General features: G+C 40.8%; 2 protein-coding genes across 4 annotated transcripts in view; one reads left to right on the plus strand and one right to left on the minus strand.

Annotated features, from left to right (window-relative positions):
- The first annotated feature begins 390 nt into the window (after positions 1–390).
- adora2b (adenosine A2b receptor) lies at positions 391–16,689 on the plus strand. 2 transcript variants are annotated; one of them, XM_075486366.1, is made up of 4 exons: positions 391–496; positions 639–754; positions 887–1,104; positions 14,057–16,689. In XM_075486366.1, the coding sequence occupies exons 2-4, from the start codon at positions 725–727 to the stop codon at positions 14,787–14,789; spliced, it is 981 nt and encodes a 326-aa protein (XP_075342481.1). In that variant the 5' UTR covers positions 391–496; positions 639–724; the 3' UTR covers positions 14,790–16,689. The 2 variants fall into 2 exon arrangements, with proteins under 2 accessions (XP_075342481.1, XP_075342480.1); XM_075486365.1 differs by having other exon boundaries at positions 639–1,104.
- zswim7 (zinc finger, SWIM-type containing 7) overlaps positions 11,406–20,363 on the minus strand; it is a 28,892-nt gene continuing 19,934 nt past the window's right edge. The window contains exons 4-5 of one of the 2 annotated variants that reach the window (XM_075486368.1): positions 19,702–19,806; positions 11,406–17,101 (exon numbers count right to left, since the gene is read on the minus strand). In XM_075486368.1, coding sequence (XP_075342483.1) covers positions 16,991–17,101; positions 19,702–19,806 — 216 coding nt within the window. In that variant the 3' untranslated portion in view covers positions 11,406–16,990. Of the gene's footprint in view, positions 19,807–20,363 lie in introns of both variants that reach the window. The other variant, XM_075486367.1, reaches the window with a different exon arrangement.

Consider the following 20,363-nt stretch of genomic DNA (forward strand, 5'->3'; position numbering starts at 1 on the left):
CAGAAGCCGAAGGCAAAAAATGTTCTTCAAACATTGTACGGACGTGAGGAAATCGAGGTTTGGGATTTGATTTGCTTCCCCTAGAGTCCGCACGATTTTGGCCTGATTTAAACCAGATGTTGGCAACTGTCAAGCGCGTGCGTGCTCTGTATGCACTAGACGGCGTTTGCATTACAGCAGGGAGCACGTGGGGCCGTTGTTAAAAGCGTTTTAATTGGCGCGTAATTACGCACGGAGGACCGGTGACTCTCTCTTGGAATTCCATCCGCCTGTACTTTTAACCGCGTGCGAGTGTGTGTGCTTGTGTGGTGGGGCGTGGCTGTTATGTGAAAGTAAAGCCCCCCTCTTCCGTTCCCTCCTCTTCTTCAAAACTGCTGTCGTGGGGAAGTTGTGTGACACTGCGTGCGTCACGGATGTACAGATGCTGCTTCAGCGCTCCTCAGATCGGTCGCTGTAGGTGTGAAAACATCCAGAGGCGATGTGCAGGTTCGTTAAGGTGAGTGACAAAAATATCGACTGCAATGAGCAAGATTATTAACACATCATTAAGCATAATTTAAACTTTGTGAACTTTGCAGGAAAAATTCTGAGTTCCAGCTTCTTCCTCAATGTTAAATAGTGATCTCTCCTTTCAACAGATGGCAGAATCTGCAGCCACTTGTGGAGTTTTCCTGGATTACAGCAGGGATACTCGTTCACTCCTCTGGGACTAGAAGTGTCGTGGATGACTATCATCTCCGTGAGCAGCCTGCAGGTTTTCAGCCCCGAAACACACTTTGCTGAGATGAATACGTTATACATCGTGATTGAAGTAGTAATTGCTGTTCTCTCCATATCCGGCAACGTTCTGGTGTGCTGGGCTGTCGCGATCAACACCACTTTGAAGAACGCCACCAACTATTTTCTTGTGTCTCTGGCGGTGGCTGATATTCTGGTCGGTTGCCTTGCCATCCCCTTTGCCATAACCATCAGCATCGGCATACATCTGGACTTTTATGGATGCCTCTTCCTCGCCTGTTTTGTCTTGGTACTCACTCAGAGCTCCATCTTTAGTCTTCTTGCCATTGCGATTGATAGATATCTGGCCGTCAAGATTCCACTTAGGTGAGTGGGCACCTTGTCGTTGAAGTGGTTTTAATCTTAAAATGTGTTTCCCCTCACTGTAGAATTATGGTCAAAAGATAAGGAAGATAATGGTAAAAAAAGAAAAAAAGAAACCTCAGACCAAAAAAATCAGACTTCACCATGATCTCACCAGTCTCAGTTCTAATTAATTACATCCACTTGATTTAACATCTTCAAGAACCTCATCCAATAAAATCACTGTTATTTAAAGAGAGGGTAGCCATGTTGTTTAAATCAAATCTGACTTCCCTCCATCCTGTCTTCATATATGAGCTGAATTATTTCTCAGCCCACAGGTGCTGTCAAATATCCTCTATAGACAATAGGGAGCGAAGATCAGCATCAGCTCTGTGACCTTATGGATCAGTTTCCTGCAAAGCTTATTGCTTCATGCAAAAATCGCTTGCTTAATATCTAAACTTGGTATTATATTAAGATTAAAACCTCTCCTGACAATATTAAAATCTGGTGTTTGAGCAGGATTTAACCAGGGCTTTGAAGTGTCTGTTTTATTACCTTGGTTTCATAATCTAGGGGAGTATACCTCCCTACAGTCCCAACAGATCTACATCTGAGCGTTGGGAATTTTTTAAGTAGATCAGCAGCACAGCAGGGTGGACACATTTGATCTGATGCCTTCTGTGGCTTGAAAAGAAAAAGAGATTATTATCTGCATCAATGAAAATAGAAATGAAAATGATTTGCAAATTACTTTTAAGTTCTAGATTTCACTGAAATGCAGAAGTACAAAAACTACAGATCAGATGCCGAAACCAATTTGACTCTTTTTGATTAATAAACGCTCATTTTAAGTGTCAGAAACATGTTTGAAACAAAACTCTTGATTTAGTTTTGAAAGTGTGCCAAATGTTTTCACTGTGTGTTTTCACTGGTCCTGACTCCAGGCCTGTTCAGCACCCAAACCCTCTCTATAGAATCCTGCACCTGTATTATGTGCAGAATGTGGTTTGGTTTTGTCTTGATAGGTTAACCCTTGCACCTGGGTGGGTGAATATGTCGCTCCAAAACCTCATTCATTAATTGTGTCACACTGACCTGATAACAGGCATTCGAGCATGTGATACATTTTGTGATCTGTAAAGATAAAGAAAAACAGTTCTCCACTTCTCCTAATTACTAAGTAAATGTGCTCGGGCTTAGAGTTTTATCTTGCAGTTGTGGAAATGGCAATTTATTCTCTCTCGATCAAGTGCAGCATGTTTCATGTCAGACGGTGCTTCAGGAGGGACTGATGTAACACAGGCTCTAGTAACACATAAAGAGACTTACAGACACTGAAAGCTCCTGAATGAAATAAAAAGAAAAAAAACAAGAACAAAATTGGAGTTTAAATCAACAGAACACATTTAATAAAATAAGGCTGATTACACAAATGGGATAAAATAGATATAAAAGGACCAGTGTGAGCTCTGTAAAAACTACTACAGTGGTGTCTGCTTTTAATACAAAGCTGCCTGACGGCTCAAAGATCCTGACCATTTAATGCTGGATTTCAGCCTTTTTCCCTCTGTACGGAGAATTCTAATTATTTAATGCTATTTGGACCGTAGATGATACAATCTTCATAGTCCTTGGAATTTTACACTGAAATAGCAGCCTTTTAGAGTCACAAATCTCTTTCCATCATTACTTCGGTGGCTGTTTTTACTCAGTCATGTTACGGTTGTGTGAGCCTAATTAGTTTTGAGCTCTTCCATCGGGTGAGTCTTTTGTTGCCTCTTTACCAACTTATTTAAAATGCGCAAAGGTTTTTGTTTTAAATAACAAAAAAGCTATCAAATATACTGTTTTCAGTTTAACATGGCATTTATAGATATATGCAAACCACTACATTCAGTTTATTGCATTTTGCACAAACAAGTCTGAAACAGGATTGTGTAACTAGACACAAAAGGCATGAGCTGAATACACGCCACAGTGTGTCACTTCCACTGGACCTGATGGCAAAGGCCAGGGAGTTCCACTGTGCCGCGTCTGGCTGTCTTTGCCGTCCGCCTGTGGAAACAGAAACAGGCAGATGAGCGGCCTGTAGGGACAGCGGTGTGCTGCTTGATATTTCCACGAATTGAAGAATACCAGCTTTATTGTCAGATGGGAAATGTCTGTCTGCAGGTGGTGTTGTTTTTGGAGCTACCTCACGTTAGAGAGCTGTCAGGTTATTTTTCTAAAGCAACACTTTGCCATTGGATTAGGTTGTGGGGGCTGAGATGCGCTGTCATTTCCATTACACTCAAACACTGGCAAGAAAGGACAGTTTGACACTAGTCTGGGACGAAAGTTTCCCGCCACAAACTAAGTGGCTTGTAAAGTCCTCCGTCTGTCCTTCCATGTCCGACCTATGGATCGAAACTTAACATTAATGCGCAACATTTCACCTCCTGTCACAGAAAACACTACTTTAACTGCATTTTTAGGCAGAAACACAGATTCTGTGGTAAAGTTCCCACTGTGAAATTATACACATGATTATATAACTAGTTTGCACTAAAAGCCCCGCTCCCACCTTAATAACGCTTGCTGTACATTTGATAATAAGATTAGTGTGTGTATGTTGAGCTCAAATTACATGTCTGCAGGCTTTTGTATGTGAGTTTGGCCAGTTTGCAGGCCTGTGGGGCTATGATTCTGTCTCAGATAAAAGTGTTAAGCAGATGGTTTTAGTGGAAGAGAAAGACCAGATGTTTTAAACCTCATGAGATAACTCAGCCACACACCCACTCAACACTCTCCTCAAACCCCCAGCTTCACTGTTTTTATTTTCTCAGGAAAAAAATACCCTCCGGCTTTTTTATACCGCTTTCCTGTTCGTGTTCAGAGATAAACTTAAGCACATCATAGACCCCAGAGGACTGTCTCCCTCTACATCAGCAGTGCTGCCTTTCTGTTGTTAGACACCTCCTTTTGCCTTCGGCTGCTGACTTAAACAGATATAAGCTTCACAGCTGTAATGGACTCTTGTTCTTTTGTATTAGCACATGTAGGGCTGTAGTGGGTGTGGCACATTCTTAAGAAAGAAGAAAAAAAAGGTAGACTTTGGGTTAACGGAGCAGGCAAGGCTATGTTGGTGTTTGGACCTCGAATAACTGATCCATATTTATGGATCCTCTCACTGACAATGATGGAGGAAAAAGGCTCCTCCAACATACAGACATGGAGTGAGGGATGCAGGGTTCTAAGCAACGAATGCAGTCGATTAATCCTGAAACCACTGGGGATCAGAGTTAGAGACTACAGATAGAAAACAATGAAGTGCAATGTTATGCAAAGCAATTAAGTTTGTGTTGATTTCAGATTATGGTCCAAAGTAGAAGACTGCGTGTTAGTGTTGTCCGATTTATGATGAGTGAGGGATTCATGGCTTTCTTGGGTGGCAAAGGCCTTTTTTTTTTTTTACATTTGTCTCAAACACGTGCTGATATTTTTCTTTATAACTGGAAATAATTATAAAACTTTCCAGTTTGTGCAGTAAGGAGACAGTTGGTTCAGCATAAAAAGTTAAAATGGGGGTGGGGGGCTGGCTTAGCTCGGCTCAGGCTCTGGTCTAAAAGCAGAGCCTGATGCTCAAGGGTCAGCTGCTGGGTTATTAGCCATGTGGTGCCCGGGGGTGGTCACAGGAGGGTCTAGCTTTGTTGTTTTATAATGTTTTATATTTTATATATACATATTTATATATATATATATATATATATACATATATATATATATATATATATATATATATATATATATGTTATAACAGTTTTTTTTTAGATAAACAGATTCATTTAAAGTATCCATGCTATTTGCAGATGCAGAAAAACAGGATGTCAGACGATGTCAACAAGTTGTTTTCCTGCTTCATTGCATGTCAATACAGACATGATTTACAACTAAAATAAACATAATTTACTGAGTTTTCCAAGCAGTTTGGTTTGTAAGAAAGTTCAAATCATAATACTGGGAGCTTTGTTGAATCAAATATGCATTTTCATGCCAAAGCCTTTGTCTTTTGCGCATTCTAATAGTATTTCTCTGACATAATCTTTAGATGAACATTGTTCCACATAATCAGGTGTTCTTTCTCTCTTACTACATAGAAGGTAGCTATCAGATTTAGGGTCCAGGGTCTGTGAGAGTCCAGTTTAGCCATGGATTTGTTGAAGTTTCTGTATAGGCACTGAAAGATTGCAGGAATAAAAACAACTTCAAAAGTATATGCTGCATGCTGTTGAGCAATGTGTATCTGTAGTTATCTTACGTGATTTAAATAATAAAATTCTGAAGACTTTTATCAGTTATCCAGAAAATTTAACTCAAGAAACTGATGTAATTTGATCAACTGAAGGCTAAATAAACATTGCGTTCCACTACATGGCAGATAACCAGAAACAATTCCACGAAATACTCTACAGCAGGAAAAACAATAATGTTTCATCAGTTTCTGTGCCGTCCCAACGAGAGTTACGGTCTCTGCATGGCCACCGGTATAAAAATGTTCTCCTGCCGTTATTAGCCACACTACATGCTGTTTGATAAAAAAAATATGCCATGTTTTACGATGCTAGAGCGGGGAAGGGGGGTAAAGCACCAGAGAGAAATGAAAGACGAAACTAAGAAAAGACAGTACCTGTCTCTGTCAAGCGGGATTTCTCACTGCTTCCTTACTACCGCTTCCCCGGCTTCTTACACCAGTGTTTTGGCAGTTTGCTGCTGATGTAAATATAAGTGGCTATCAATCTCACAGGATTCTGCTGCCCTCAGTATCTCATCTGAAACTCCACGAAATCTCCGGGCAGATAATCTTCTCATCTAAAATGAGTGTTGCTCCAGAGGCGTTAGTGAGGTCTTATCTGTCCCTCCACCTGCACAGTGACCGCAGGCTGGAGCAGCAGCTACATCAGCTCTGCTGGGTCAGAAAATGTGCGGTCTCTGTGCTCGAAAGGCCACAACTTTTGCAACCTGCACTAACGCAATACTTGCGCAAAACTGCAAAAAAGAAATACTAGTTAACGTCATGTTTACGAAATCTCATTTTTACCTCAAAGAGCTCTGGGAAGAGGCCACTTCCCCATTTCTTCTGGATCTCTACGTTAAGGTCTTTTTTCGAGAAGTTACTAATCAGTAACTTTAAGAACATTGTGTGTGTATATATATATATATATATATATTTATATATATATATATAAATAACTTGCAAGTGGCACTTTAATACCAGCCTCGAGGGCTGTTTGGCACACTTCAAACTGGGAATGAGCAGCTCCCTCATAGTTCATCATTACTGGTTATTCAGCTGACACTTTAGACCAAACTTAAGCATTTCATTTTGTCATCAGTGAAAAATAAGAAATAAAGCAAAAAAAATATATATATATAACATATGTAAACCTAAATTAGCAGACCCCCTGAAATGAAGATATAAATTTACAGAAATAAAAGATAATATTTTCCCTTGGTTAATATGGTATCACTTTAGTAGCTGAACCAGCAAAGGGTCCATCTTTTCAATGAAAATGCAGAGAAAGATTACATGTGTAACGAGTTTAACTTACTCTGATTTATGAATTCATACTTTATACTTTAAATAGAATTTATGATGCATAGACTGTTGAGCTCAGTTTGCAAACACAGGCCGGGTGAAGTATATCAACTTACTGTGTTGTCAGAGTGAGCGACCACCTGTTAGATTGTTTTTGAAGCTTGGCTGCGGACACAGCCGGACATCGAAGCGGATGTTGTGAGTGTTTAGATTGTGTGTGCGTGTGTGGCCTGGCGTAGGTCAGCAGCCGCGGGGCGGAAGCTCAGCGACAGCGAGAAAGGCTGTATGGAGAATGAAGCTGGAGAAGAAAGCAGAACAAAGATAGATGCCAGCGTGCTGTCGTCATGCCAGAGCTAATCCATTCAGCCGGTTGCTCGTTCCCTGTCTCCACGGATAAAAGAGAGAGTTGGAAGTGATGTGCAGGAGATGGCCCCTCTGGGAAATGAATCCTGCGCATGTTGTTGTACTTTGTGATTAAAAGATAGAGGGAGTAGCTGATGGAGAAGAACAGCAGGAAGTTGTGGAGATGAGAAAAGTTCAGGCCATGATGAGTTCTGCATCTTAGTGCAGTGTGCTGTATTATTCAGGACCCCCGGAGCAGCCTGCCAGCCTCGCTGCAGGGGCCGCAGGACAGAGGTGGGGCGGAGACACCGCTGGTGAATAACGTATGTTGGACACATTAAAGCACGCATGTAAAGCACCGGGCTTATGATTAAGAATTAGGGTGTGTTGCTACAGTGACCTGACTTTCTATTTACAACCAAATTCTCTCAGACGTAAGTGGGACCAAAGCCATGCTGAACCCACTTCCTCATCACTCTTCACAGGTTGAAGCTGCAATTATTTCAAATTTCTATTTTTGACTTGAAAAGACTAGAACCAGACAGTGTTGCTTGAGTAGCTACAGCCTGATATTATCATTTAAAAAAAAAAAAAGGTTGATGCCAGGTTGGCCTGGCTGACTTTTTCCTTTTCTATGACCTGACTTCTTTTCCCGCATCAAATCTTATCTAAACCCTACCAGCACCTGTCTGAGGGGATGTGTGGTTTGTGCTTCTTTGTGTCTGCAGAGCTTTTGTCTGTCTTCTCCCTCAGTTGTTTACAATGTCAAGTTCTTAAGGCTATCAGCCTTTTCTTTGTGGATGTGAGAGCCTAACAGTATGTAGCAACAGTGAAACGCCAAACAGACAAGATGACTGGTGCCAGGGAAATGCTTATAAGCGTGGCCAGGCTGAGACAAACATTCTCACAGGGATTGAACAAAAACTCATCTTGTTATTGTTTTTCTAAATAGCTGTAGAGCATATGGTTAATCTTTCTGGTCATTCTTATTTGCATGTGCAGGCATGACCGCCATGTAGAAGTGTTTTCGTAACCCTTGATTAATCAATGTGGATTCATCCATGAATTTAAGTCGTTTTTCACTTTGTTTGTGTGTTTATTTTTATTGGAGCCGACATTTTAGTTATTACATTGTTTTATTTTATGGTTTTTCTGTTAAATTGAACTCCTGTTTAACCTGTTTATTAAATATATTTATGATTTTATTAATATAATTTAATCCAATAAATGTTGATATGGTGTTATATGGAAAAAGTCAGAGAAGTAGGTGTACAGATAGTGTTCAGTAGGTCAAAGTTTTAACCATGTTTTGTTGTTTGCCTGAGCAATCTATATGGGTAACAGTATAAGAACCACTTCTTCAGGGGTTATGTTGCTGTATTATAACCCTTTCTCAAACTTAAGATACTTGGCCACCATAATTGTCACCTTCTGTCAACACCTGCCACAGACACTGACTCTGGTTGGGTTAGTTTGGTTGAGATGCCCTTTGCACAGAGCAAGAGCTGCAGATTTTGTCCTGCAATAAAGCATTATGAAGGGGTGTCTTCATGGCTGCTGAGGTTGGAAGACTGACTTTATCAGACAGGAGTGTGAGTGTAGCTTTGTAAAAATGCAAAGTTATTTTTAATAATGTTTGCCAGTGTTACCAATTAACAAGTTAATGTTAATTAAAAGTGCAGCTAAATGGGATCACTTACAGAATGTTTTTTATCAGCAACAACGTTGTAAATATCTCAAAAGATTCATATATATATATTTGAATTAATTTAATAATTGACAAAAGATGATTTCATGATAAGCTGATGATTCATAAATGAACTACAGCTTAAGTCTCAGCTGGGAGGACTGCTGTCTTGATGCACTGTGCAGCGGCTGAGCTCAGATGGATCGCTTGTGACAGCTCCAGCCCAGGCTGACTCTTGTGTGTGCCTGTGAGCATGTATATGAGTCACGACCACGCGGCTGCAGCCCTGAATCACTTTTTTTTTTTTTTTTTTTGGGCTTTTTTTTTTTATGCCTTTATTATATATAGGACAGTGAAGAGAGACAGGGGGCAGAGAGAGGGGAATAACACGCAGCAAAGGGCCATCCGATGCGGGATTCGAACCAGGGCCAGCTGCACGAGGACTATAGCCTCTGTACATGGGGCGTCTGCTGTACCCACTACGCCACAGGCCGCCCCAGCCCTGAATCACTTTGAGGAAACAACAGTGTTTTGCTCGTAGCGCTGTTCATGTGATGGGGACAGTCAGGACGACACCAGAGTGACTCAGAACGCCTCTCAATCTGCAGCCTCAGTGTGCACCTGCTGTTTGTGGCTTCATGTTTCAGTCAGGCCATTTATTTATTATTTCTATTAGAGACATGCTGAGTCAGAGTGCAATTTGTCAATCACATCAATCAAACCTGTCCTACCATTGTGACCAGTGGAACACCTGGGCTTGAACACACACTGACACTTTCTGGCGTAAGACCACAAAAAGGCAAAAAGCAGAGAAAGATGACAGGAGACATAATATCCCCTTTTTCTAAACGATTAGTTTAGTTTAGTTTTTTTTAGGTTGTTATGAAATGTCTGTGACATATTTTGATAAAAATAACACAGAGACATGGTGCCACTGCACTTCTCTCAACCATGTCTTCACAGAGAGATTCTCCACTGCAGGCTGTACCCCTTCTGAGGTCATAAGTACAGCTTGGCACACCATGTAAATGTAAATGTGGACATGAATTACACTCAATAACCATTGAAGCAAATTATAGAGGATACAGTACTGAGGCTGAGAGCTCACTTTAGCACATACAGCAAACTGTGATCGGACTTAAGTTAAAGGAAGATAATTAACTGGCAGTTTTATTCTAACATTTATTAATTTGGGCATCACTGTTGCTCCATCTGCCTGCGTTTTGTTGAAGATTTGGAGGCTTACGTTAAGAACCGCTGTTTTAAGCCTTTTTTAAACGTGTTGGCGACAGTGATGGTCTCATTAATCCGTTAAAGCGGTGACATTCAGACGTTTGTCACTCTCTGTTAGTCTTCCTCTGCCTACATGCAGATATGACTGTGAAGGTGACTCAGCGATCCACGGTGCACACTGTATTTTCTCATTTTTACATGTTTATAGAGTCAGTTTTCTAACATAAGAATATCACCATAAGAATTTATATCAGTGGTTAGAAGCAGCAGAAAGTCCTACTTTCTACCAGTTAGAATACCAGTTAGAATACTGAAATATGGTCAGACAGAAGCTGCAGCTACAGTTCAAACAGATGTGTTTTTCTCTCGCTCATTGGGCTCAGATGCTGGAAAAACGACTCAGTGATTTACCTAATTATCATTGGTAAAAGGATGGAGGAGCAACACTGTTATGTATTTATTTAATAACGGCATCTGTGGGATTCTTTTCAACTCAGAGATGCTGTGCGTGTGTGTCCGTTAATCTGAGTAGTTAACACTTGTGTCATGCTCAGAGTCATACAGACATGTTTCCAGGTGGGATTTCCCTCTCAAAATGTCACAGGAAAGCACCATGAGGGCGATTCGGTTCACACCTCATTAATGTAGAATAGTCTTAACTGAAAGTGGCTTTTCTGTAAGGTATAGGCAGCCAATGTAAGGCTGCCAGGACAGGGGTAATATGCTCTCTCTTCCTGGTCTTTGTAAGCAATCGTGCCGCACTATTCTGTAAGAGTTGTAGCTTATCAAGTATTTTTTTTGGGAGACCAGTGAAGAGTGCATTACAGTAATCGATTCTGCTGGTCACAAAGGCGTGCAAAAGTTTTTCAGCATCTTGAATGGAGACATATACACGCACCTTGGCAATGTTTCTAAGATGGAAATAGGCAGATCTGATAATGTTGTTAATATGGGGACGGAAGCTCAGGTCGGGGTCAAAGATCACGCCAAGGCTGGTAACAGTGTCTTTAGTGTGCACTTTTAAGTCACCAAGGCAATGGTGAAGTGCTTGGCGTTTATCCGGGGGGCCGATCAGTAAAACTTCTGTTTTTTCCTCGTTTAGCTTTAAGAAGTTACTGTTCATCCACTTGGTGATGGCGCAGAGGCAGGTGGATATAGCAGAGAACTGTGCAGATCCATTCATATATCCCAGTCAACACCAGGTACTCATTTAGAAAGGACTAACAGTCAACTTATTCACTCCTGTCAGCAACATCTGAGCACATTTAGCCCATAATTATCCACAAGGACACAACGCAGGTCAAAATTGTTTTCACGCAAATGAGAATCTTTCGTGGATGGATAAAAGGCCTGATGTCAGTTCACTTTGGAACAATGGACCCAGAAACATGTGAAGGAAATAGATGAGGACAAAGATGGAGGAGGTGGAGGAGGAAGGAGGAAGAATGAAAAGGCCAAGGAGACGAGACACAGACCAAGCCCAGCTTTATTTCTACAGCACATTTAAAACAAGCACAGATAACAAATAAGAACAAATAAATCTAATCAACAGTCTCTAAAACAGGAAAAAAAAAAAAATTAAGAATAAAACAATGAAACATCGAATAAACTGATAAAATGAATAATAAAGAAGAAAAAAAAGCCAAGATATGGCTCTCAACCTGGGATTAAGCAAAGTTTTAAAATGATCTCACTCTAACATCCACGACCCAGAATGACTTTTCTCTTCACTGCATTCACATTTATCATTTCATTTTATGTGTTTCTTTCATACTTTACAGTGTTTTGGCTTTTAAGTTGTACTGTGTGTGGAGAACATTGAAGGATGTGTGTTTATCATGAGTGCTTTATGGAGGCAGAACCATTACTTGTTGCAGGTTTTTACTTAATTGTTTAGACTGATCCTCCCAGAGTTTCGGACTAAGTTGTGGTGTTTGTGTGTTTGAGCGTTATCTGAAGGCAATGTTCGCTTTTGAGTGAGGAGTTTGGTCTCTAGTTGAAAGTGCAGTTTGGATTTGTGTCTTGAGCTTTACCAAATCTGGGAATAATTTCAAGAAATGTGTTTAAACAATTGAGAAAAACTGTGATGTTTACCAAATGATGTGTACAATTGTCTTAGTCCATTACTCTGCTGTTATACAGAACTGTCAATGTGGGAGAACTCCCATGTTCTGGTCCTTAAAACAGTGCCACTACTAAGTGTGAAAAGGTAGCGAAAGGTAGTGAATGACTTCATGAAGACAAATTTTGAAGGAATGAAGAGTCTCGGCCTTCATCCAGGCATTCAACACTGTATTCCTTGCTATATATAAAGTCTAAACAGCTCAGTTCTGTTTCATTTATTTAAATATATAATTAAAACGAACTGTAGTATACAATATATAAACATGTTCTACAGCTACATCAGGTGATCTTTGATGTAGCGTGTAATTAATGTCTTTTATTCCGACTGGCTTTGAAAACAATGTTTGAATTTGAGCACAGCTAAATGACTTTAGATGAAGAGTCAGAAGTTTTGTGAGTGTTGCTTGATAATTAGATTTAAAGTTTTGCGTGTCAGGTCTGAAGAAAACTGTTTAGCGTGTGTAAAACTGTAAGCAAATCAAAAAGCAAGAGTTTATGGGTTAGAAGTCACTCCAGACACACAAATATATCCTCCCCTTTTTTCTCAGTAGTTTATCTGCTTTGTCTGCCCTTTGTGTTTTATTTAAGCTGAAGTGAGCTCTGTCAATCATGGTGTTGTTCACACTCACCCCCAGCATCTGAGAGCAGAGACCTAATTTTCTTTACTTGATTTGTTTTGACCGCTCGCCTTTAGCTGTGTGGTTCATGACACTTTTTTCTGTAGTTTCATTTCTGCTTTACTCAGACTCTAAAGAAATGAGTGGCAGTACAACACAGTCTATCAAAGCTGTTTGATTTGATATTTCAGTCTCAGGCTCTGTTAGGGAACCAGCCTCACACCTCAGCATGCACAACTGTAAAGAATGCAGCGTGTAAGATGCTGTTGGTGATACTGTAGCAGCTCACATCATACTGATGATGCTGTGAACTCAGGAGGAACATAAGCGCAGACCTTAGTGCGGCTGGTATGTTGAACCTCTACAAGAGGGGAAATAAAAAGAAAAGTTATTTCTTCTTCTTTTTTTTTAACTGAAAGAGGAGCAAGTGTGCATGTGAAGATAGCAGGATGCAGATAAGAATCTTCACAGGATATTTTGTTGGCAGTAGAAATGAACTTTCAAACTTTCCAAGAAAAAAAAAAACAGCAGCTTTTACAGTAGTTCTGTAAATACATCTTGTGTGCCAGCTTTTTCTGCACATTAGATATTTGCGGTTTTACATTTTAGAGGGAAATGCTTTGAAAATCAAGATTTTACACAAAGAACATATGTGCAACTTATAAAATACAAACTTTGTTGTATCTTGAAATATCCAACAGAATATAAAGTCAGTAAATTTTGCTTTATTTTATTCTTTCCCATTTTAACTATGATAGATGAGTATGAATACATTTTAATCTTATATCACAGGAGAGGTCATCCTGTGGCCTTTGTGGGTACTTTTTTGAGCACTTCGGTTTTGTTTTTTTTTCCTTCTCATGTTGGTTTACCGTGTCGGTATGCCACTGTTGCTTCGTCGACTGCAATCTAAGACACAACAACCCGGACTCTGTTGCAGAGGCTGATCTCTCTCATCTCGTTCCTGTTCTGATATACTTGAGCTTTCTCTGTTTTATTGGCATTTAGTGCATCTGTGTGCGGACAGCAGTCCACTTTTGTTGGCAAACTCTCCGGGGCTTCATCTTCAGTGTCTCAATTATTTAAAGATTGCAGAGTGGATTTGTCCTCCTGTCTCAGGAATGTCACATCTAAGTACATATTGTGCATGTTCAGACACATCTTTCCATCACTGGCTCACAAGATTAAAGTCATCCATACAATGTCTGGCAAGATGTGATGATAATATCGCCTTCTGCCCCTGATTATGGTGTTGCATAATAATCATAAACATTAAGGTGTCAAAATAACCTTTGGGATATCCTGAGTCATGGCCATAAATGTGTTTGATGTTGGTACACCTGACCTGAGCAAACATTATAAAGACGGTAACCTCTACTGTGTTTCCTCCAGGTACAAGGAGTTGATGACGGGAAAGACTGCCAGAGAGATCATCGCAGTTTTATGGATCCTCTCTTTCGTTATTGGCCTCATTCCCTTTTTTGGGTGGAACTTGAAGTACTCAACATGTCAGAACAGCAGCTCCGGGGAGAACAGCACAACGAACAGTGGCCTAACGGAGGGGCTGAGGGACAGAAGAAACGTAGCTCAGAGCTGCAAGCTCCAATGCTACTTTGAGAGCGTGGTAGACATGCATTACATGGTCTACTTCAATTTCTTTGTCTGCGTGCTGCTGCCACTACTAATCATGCTGGGCATCTACGTGAAGATCTTCACTGTGGCCAGGAAGCAGCTGAGACAGATTGAGCTCAAGTGTGTGGGCAACGGGGACAGCCAAAACCAGGGGCTGCTGCAGAAGGAGATCCGGGCTGCCAAGTCCCTCTCCATCATCGTGGGATTGTTCGCCGTCTGCTGGCTGCCCGTCCACATCCTCAACTGCCTCACGCTGTTTTACGCGGAGCTGCAGAGGCCCGATGTTGTCATGTACGTGGCCATCATTCTGTCCCACGCCAACTCTGCGGTCAACCCCATCATCTACGCTTACCGCATCCAAGACTTCAGGAACACCTTCCGTAAGATCCTGGCCCAGCACTTCCTGTGCCGCAGGGAGGAGCTTTACCTCCGCTCCAACGGCAGCAGGCGCCACATAGACCAGATCCACACGACCATCGACCCTCTGCTATAAAGTCGCAGAGCATCATCTGTCGTTTGAGTCTTGAATTTTAATTTCACGGAAGTTTCTAATGTTTACAGAACTGGGGTATGATGTGTGAAGATGAACTGTTGTCAACGATGCCTTGAATGTGGAGATGTATTTATAAATCGTGACAAGTGTCAGGAGGTCAGTGAGTCGGTCGAGCGGCGAGTCTTACATAACTCTTTTGTAGTAAAGGAGTTTTGATGTAAAAACAACTGTTGAAGCTAACTGGATTTGAAGGACTGTGAAGAGGATCCAAACTTAAGATGCTATTTATCATTCTGAATCCACCCTGTTACAACTACAAAATCTCCTCTTTTTTGCTCTGCTATTTTATAATGTCAGCATTCAGTGCCAGTTTTGAATAATTTATTTATTACAAGACCTCGCCTTTGAGAATGTAAAGATCAAAATACTGTGTGGCAAGATCTGTACTTGTGGACCTAAAAAGGTACAGTAGTAGTGATCTTCATCTGTGGTTATTTCTGGTGGTGTACCTTTAAAACTAATTCATACTCATCCCTGCTTTGACAAACTTAAAGGACAAATACTGTTCATCCTTTATTTATTTATTAACTTATTTAGGAGGAGGCTATAAAGTATGATACTCTGCATATCGATGTAAAAAAAAAAAAAACATCTTTGTTAAGCGGAGTTGTTCCTCAACTAAGTGCCAGTAATTGCAGGAAGAGGGCTGCGGAGGGCTAAAAGTGTCACCATATTAAAAGACCATCAAGAAATCCAAACACAATAGAAATCACTGTGGCTGGGTTCCAGAGGAAGCCTTTTGTGCCTCTGACACGAAAAGTATGTTTAGATTCAGTCTCGCAGGATTAAGGTTTAGTTGAGCAGTAAATCCCACCTGCAGTGGTGCTCCGTGTCATTTCTGCTTTTCTTAAGACATAAGCTCAGGAAGTGGTGAACTGATTGTACCCCTTATAATATGGATCTGCGCAGAATATTTTAAGATGCTTCAAAAGAGCCGGGTGAAGACATGCTGTAAATTGACACTTCAGATCAATGTAATTTACATAATCCCTCATCATTTGAGCTTTGGGCACAAGTGCATTAAGTGGCTTACATAAAGCTCAATTTCTTTAATTTATTCATTCGGGTGTATGTGAATGTCATCTGCCTTGTTTGCACTCCATTCTCCTGGCAAGAGCATCATAGTTTGAGGCAATGCAGAGCCAAATCTTACAGCCCCTTCTGTGTATTTGGAGTGTGGCAATAAATGTTCGTTCTTGTTGAGGATAGGGAAAAAGATTTTAAAGTCACAGCCTCTGAAACAGCTGTAACAGGTCATTGGTTACCCGAGAGCCACCACTACATAAATGAACATTGCACTGGCATTTTAATTTCCTGTTTGGTGTGCTTCACTGGTGCTGTTGGTGTTAAGCGTTCCCAGGTCGAGCACTTGGCTCCACTGCTTCACCGTCTCCCTGCGTTTCCTGTCGTGTGCCACCTCTGACTGACTTCAAGGGCTAAAAACACAGGAGTGTGCCAATGTTTTAGTACATTCCAATGGAGACATCTATACTGTAACTGCACTGTAATGTTGTATTATCGGCTTTGTTGACTGTAAGAATAAGTACTGTAAGTGTCCGGCTGTTTTCAAGCTATTAATGTCAAACTATATAGGTAAAGAGACAAGAGCAACTTCTGGTTCAATATTCCTGCCTTCATTCCGAAGTACCCGTCAGTCAGTGTGCTGTCTTGTTACTAATCAGGAAAAACATCCACCGTGGGCAAGCTAATATTCTACTTTTCCAGAGGCCATTCTTTTCTTCAATCAACAAAACTACAACTGATATTGCTATTTAACATGATGCAATCTGTATGTATGGTGAATTATTTTGTTAATAAAGGCAATGTTTATATTGTTTAAGATAGTTTTTTATTCAAAAATTATTTATCATTTTTACAAAAAATGCACCTTAAGTGGCTGAATACCTCCCAAACTGATGCAGCCTCAGATAAAAAGAAACTACAAATAATAGTGCATGCACTCAAGATTAAACATATTTTCAAAAGAAAACATCAATACAGCGTGAGAGAAAACTGCTTCCATGCTCTGATTCATCTCCGTTTTGAGCCAAAATCTCTATTTAAAGCCGCAGCTCTGGTCCAGGAGGCTCCATGTCCCTGTGCATGCTCCAGTGAGGGCGAGTGTGCCGGTCCGCCCACTTTCACAGGGCCGTGGTCCCGCTGAGCAGCGTGGACATCTGTTGATCAGACACAGTCTCCTGCTGAGTCACGGCCATAGCCTGACACAGGTAGACGGCCAGGATGTGTTTGCACTGCGAGACAAGATTCCAGACACCGATTCATGGCAGTGACAGGGGAACCAATATGATTAATGACACGGATATGAAGCTGTAATGATAGTCCAAGAACTCCAGCTCAAAGATCTCATCAAAGAGAGAGAGAAAGCTGCTTGGACCTGGATTCCACTGAGAAATCTTCCCTCGGAGAGTATTAGTCACACAGCAAATGCCTGAGCAATTTCCAATATTTAGAAACATTTATCTAAATCAAAAGGACATAATGATGACAAAGGTTATGAGTGTCACAGTAAAATTTTGTTGGGTGTCAAACTGACCTGGAGTTCTGTGCCGCTAAACAAAAGTATTTGATATTAAAATCTTAATCTCTGGCATATTTGCCTCTTACTGCAGGCATCAGCGGATGTTTGTAGATTTGAGTTTTACGCAAAAAAATGTTGCAAACTCGACAGGACAAAGTTACAGATGTTTGTTTCCTGGCTTATCGTGCCAAGAGTGTGATAGCTCATGGCTGTCTGCTGCTGGCAAGAGGGAGCCACAAATATCATGGCTGTTAGTGGGAGAGCGCTGTTATCTATCCTCTGACCTACTTGTCAGAGCAGTACGGAGCTGATCAGGCCTTATTCAGTCAAGGTGGAACTGGAAGAGCCCCTGAATGGACACAACAGCTCCAGACTGAAAGAACTGTATCCAGAGAGTTGTATGGGTTTGACTTTGCAACCAAACGCTAAAATCTGATCACTTAGCTTCATCTAACCCCTATAAAAGCTGCTGCTGAGTTTCACGGGGCAGGGAATATTTTTGTTTTAGTGTCTTCTGTGTGTTTTCCTGGGGAATAGTACTGCAGCGGTGCTGATGCTCTCGTGGGGAGTCTCCATGGTCTGCTGCAGCTCTCCGTTTCTCACACTGATTTTAGCAGCATCCTCCAGGGACACAAATCTACTTGATAGTCAGAGACAAAGTGGAGGTTGTTTGCCTCAAGATATTTAGGGAGATACAAGAGGGAGACACCAATCAGTGACCAGACAAAAACATGACCTGACCACAATACATCTGTACGCACGTTTCAACGGGAGCCTTGTTTCACTTGATGGGGCAAAGGTTTTTAAAAGATATGCGCTTCACTGAAAAGACACAGTGGCTGTGAATCAAAGTGCATGTCTGTCTGTAAATGTCCTTCTACGTACAATATACACCACACAGTTGTGCTTCCTTTGTGAAACTTTTCTACATTTCTGCATGAAAATGCCCAAAAAACTCATTACTTTCCACAGACTGAAAGATGGACAGAGAAAAACTAACTGAACAAATGAGAAAAAGATGTCGGTAATTTATTGAATAAAAAAATGATCGATTATTATATATCTGTGTGAAGCAAAAGTATAAGAACCTCTTGGATTCACAGGTATTTGAGGGTAGAATTAAAGTCAGGTGTTTCCAGTTAAAGTGACTGCAATCAAGACTGGATACCCTGTTAGGAATCTAATAAAGTCTGTTCTTCATCATTTGTTTCTGAAACTGTGTCATGGCACAAATCAACCAGATTTCTGAGGAGCTCAGAAAAACTGTGGTGAGCTTTTTAAGCTAGAAAAGGTTATGAAAGGATCTCCAACGAGTTTGGACTTCAAGTTGTGTGCAAACTATGCAAATTCATGACTATTCGTAGCCGCTCCAGGTGAGGCTGACAAACCAAGATCAAGGTGTGCGATAGGCTGCAGGGTCAGAAAGACCAAGAGTAACCCAGGTCTCAAACTGGCTAATGTTAATGTTCATGAGATAAGTAAGCAACAACGGCGTGAATGGCAGAGCTGCAAAGAGAAAGCCACCGCTGTCCAAAAATAACATTTCTGTCCATCTGCAGTCTGTAAAGATCACATGGAAAAGCAAGAGGACAGCTGGTGAATGTTTTCTTTAGATAAGAGCCGTTATATTTGGAAACAGAATGTTATTCTGGCTCAGAAGCAGCAATACAGGCCCAAATCATGATACAACCACCGCCATGTTTGTCAGATGGGATAATGTTTTTAAACTGAACTGCTGTGTTTTTCCTGAGTTATACCAAAGGAAAAGTCCCACATGCAGATCTAAGGACTCACTCTCTAAGACGTACCACAGAATGATAAAAATACTCTCAGATTTGCCAAAGTCAACATCCTGACTTTAATCCAAAAGAAATGTTGTGGAAATACTTGAAGCTCATGTGAAGAAACCAACAACATCCCAATTCGAAAGCTTTTGGGTGAACATTTCTCCAAGTTACTAAGCTTAAGACACTGCCTGGAAAGAAAATACATTGTATCATACAGACATACATTTGCCACCCAACGATATGTAGTTAATAGATAATTTTCCTCAATAAATAAATAGCTCAGTCTAGTATTTTACTTTTTTTTTTTAACCAATTCAGAGATGAGTCTTTAGCTTGAAAAGCAACAAGTTGATCTTAATGGGTCAACAATGTTTTTCTTGATTACTTAACAGAATTAGAGCTATAATAGATCACATTTATGCAAAAATACAGATAATTCTAAAGAGTCAACTTTAAGCACCTCATTACATGTGTTGTTAGGAAGCAAAAAAAAATAACTGTATGAGAAGCAATTTGTGAGACTCACCAGCAGGCCTTCATTTCTCCGCAGCACAGTGTAGGCGAAAGCCAGGCATGGACAGTAGTGACAGGACAAGAAACAAGTGTACATGCGCCCTGAGCCTCCCACAACCTGCAAAAGATTTATGCAAAGCAAATGTAAATATGAGGAAGCCCTCATGTATATTTGAAAGATTATACACAGAGACAAGTATCGGTTTGTTTCTGTGTGTCGGAGCAGGTTCTTTTGTCAAGTATGTTAGCAGTCTGGTTTGTATCAGAAGTTGCGTGTGGTGCAGCTGAGGAGCAACAAAGACGGTAAAAGCAGGGAAAATCATGAAGGAAGACAAGCTCTTCAGTGCATACCAAACGTCCCTACAAGTTGAGACACGACTGGCTGAGCTGCGAGAGTCATGAACCAAAAATGCCTCTTATTTTTAGCTCATACTCTCATCTATCTCTCGCTTGATAATCTTAAAAAAAACTGATCACATAGTTTTGATGTCAGCTTACAAAGCAAAGCAGTATTTGTTCATACAAGTCTAAACGACTCGCAGCTGCAGCTGCTCTATGTGTCAAATCACACCCCTCACACAATCTGACAGAGAGGTGATATTTCAACAGGGTGACGGCATAGCTTCTAGTTCACAGCTCTAAACTGTTCATTCAAACACACTCATTTGAATGAGA

This window comes from Odontesthes bonariensis, chromosome 16, assembly GCF_027942865.1.
Source record: "Odontesthes bonariensis isolate fOdoBon6 chromosome 16, fOdoBon6.hap1, whole genome shotgun sequence".
Taxonomy (NCBI): Eukaryota; Metazoa; Chordata; class Actinopteri; order Atheriniformes; family Atherinopsidae; genus Odontesthes; species Odontesthes bonariensis.